General features: G+C 59.3%; 2 protein-coding genes across 2 annotated transcripts in view; one reads left to right on the forward strand and one right to left on the reverse strand.

Annotated features, from left to right (window-relative positions):
- The window catches only part of LOC113209143 (cationic amino acid transporter 3-like), a 19,364-nt gene extending 18,905 nt beyond the window's left edge, over positions 1 to 459 (reverse strand). Inside the window, exon 1 of the mRNA XM_052268944.1 lies at positions 204 to 459. Within this exon, the coding sequence (XP_052124904.1) occupies positions 204 to 260 (57 nt within the window). The 5' untranslated portion in view covers positions 261 to 459. The remainder of the gene's footprint in view (positions 1 to 203) is intronic.
- A 111-nt stretch (positions 460 to 570) lies between these two features.
- Positions 571 to 2,145, forward strand: part of LOC113209195 (tetratricopeptide repeat protein 39C-like) — a 13,256-nt gene continuing 11,681 nt past the window's right edge. Inside the window, exon 1 of the mRNA XM_052268943.1 lies at positions 571 to 709. The gene's annotated coding sequence lies outside the window, so the exon portion shown is untranslated. The remainder of the gene's footprint in view (positions 710 to 2,145) is intronic.

The following is a 2,145-nucleotide window of genomic DNA, read 5'->3' on the forward strand; positions in this document are numbered from 1 at the left end:
AGTACAAAATGTACTCTAAGGAAGAAATCACGTTATTGGATGAGATAAGGGCAACCTAGTGAGCAAAGTAATATCAGAACGCTATATAATGGCAGAAAAACGACGATTTACCACATTTTTATCAATCTGAATCCTACAAATTTCTGACAATGTCTGATATATTTGGGAAGCCGGCGACATCGGAGCGGGTTCCGAGGCATTACCTTGAGGTACCGCCTGGCGGCGCTCTCGGTGCGGGTGCCGGTCGCGGTGACGGTCATGGTGAGGCGCGCGTCGGTCGGGGCCTGACGGCGGCCTGGGGACCACTGCGATGCCACCGTGTCCCCCGGGGCCCCGGGGCCCGGGTCCGTCCTGTCCCCACCTCTTCGTACATCCGCCGTCCCGTCCTAATCCGAGGTGCGCGCCCCGCCCCGCCACGACAGGTGAGGTGGTCGGCAGCGGCCGTGCGACGCGCGACGCGCCTCCTCCCCCACACCTCGTCGTGCGGCGGCGTCGCTCCCGGGCTGATGCCCTCCTCCGCCGCGGATACGGCCGCACTACTGGCCGCGCCCGCGCCCTTCTTCTCGTCCTCCACGTGCGCGCCCTCCTCGTCGGCGACACCTTTCCTGCTGCGGAGCTACTATCTCCGCTCCTCGCGCCCCACTCGACCCCTGGGCCGGGAGTCGCTGCGGTGGCCCGGTGGCCGGTGCCGGCGTCCGTCGAGTCTCGCGTAAGTAGCGGAGGAAAAGAGGGGGGGGGGTCCTCTTCTGCCTATCGTAAAGTGCCTTTTTGTTACTTTGTAAGAGAGTGTCCGACGTAGAGAGTGGCGGTGGCAATATATGGGTCACGACCACGACCGTGCGGACAGTGCCCTCCGGCCGCCTGGGGCTGAGGGAGGGCTCCTCCCCTGGAGTGCAGGCAGCGCGGGGGCACGCGTGCCGGGCGGGCTGGCCTACCCGGCGCTTGGCAGGGGCTCGGGCCGTAGGCTGCAGTAGTGGGGTAGGGAAAAAAAAATATACTGCAGAATGCCACATGCTAATGCCGTACTTGTAGTCCCATGTTCAGGGACACGCTCAATTCTCTGCGCCCACCCCCCAGATCACTTGCACACCTCGATTAATTTCAATCACCAAGTTGCATATTGCATACTAAATTCAAACGTGCCGTGAGTCCAACGGACTACTAAAAAGCCGGATCTTAAGTTGTGCATCGGCCGGTGTGCCAGCTGTATGGCGCCGTAACCTCAAGGACGCTGTGTCGTGTCTGCCGTGTGGGGTGGCGGACGCCCGCGGGGTAGGCAACCTCGGCACACGCGTGTCCGGCGGGTCGGCCTACGCCGCTCTCGGCAGGCGCGCTCCCAGGGCCCGGCGGCGCAGCGCCTGGAGGACGAGAGGCTGGACGGGCGCCAGGACACTCACGCGGTGTCCAGCGTCATCCAGCCCGTGACGTCACGTGTGTAGGGAGTTTCCAGGACAGGCAGGATAGCCGAGTGGGGTAGGCGGTTCACGCCATCACCAGCAGCACGTCTGACTTTGCTATCATAACTCACCAATGGTCCGGGCCATCCAGCCAGACCCGAGAGAAAGACCCCCTCCCCTACCTGTCATGGTTCAGCAGCTGTCAGCAGCTTTCAAAACTCGGCGTTTTCGTTGTTGAGGTTGTTTTCGTGCAGTGTTCGTGCTCCGGACTACACTTTTACTTTGATTCTAGTAGAGTGCGAAAGTGAGATTGAGTAAAAAGTGAGGTGGAGTGGAGAGCGCCCGAAGGCCACCTTCCTGTTTGCCCAGATGGTCCTCCACGCCGGGTTCGGTCCGGACTCACCTCCCGACTCACCTGACCATTCCCAATATATAGGCCATACTTCCCGAGACAAAACGAAGAAACCAAAGTCGTTAGTCGTTTCTACCCACACTGAAAAAAATACTGTGGTTCTAAGCTAATACTGTGGACAGCCGTAACAACCCCAAGAACATTTTGCTCATAGCTCATTTTGATCGGCTCCCAGAGCATTATGTTGCTAACCGTACGACAAGGGTCCTTGACCTAAACGACAAGGTAACTTGCTCAAGAACATTCCGCCGAAGAATGAGGGACAGTGTCGCACCGTTCGCAACAAAGGTGTTCTTGAGCCAGCAAGTGGCCTTGATGACCGACATGCATGTCCTT

The sequence above is a fragment of the Frankliniella occidentalis genome, unplaced genomic scaffold (assembly GCF_000697945.3).
Source record: "Frankliniella occidentalis isolate FOCC.00 unplaced genomic scaffold, Focc_3.1 Scaffold79, whole genome shotgun sequence".
NCBI classification, from domain to species: Eukaryota; Metazoa; Arthropoda; class Insecta; order Thysanoptera; family Thripidae; genus Frankliniella; species Frankliniella occidentalis.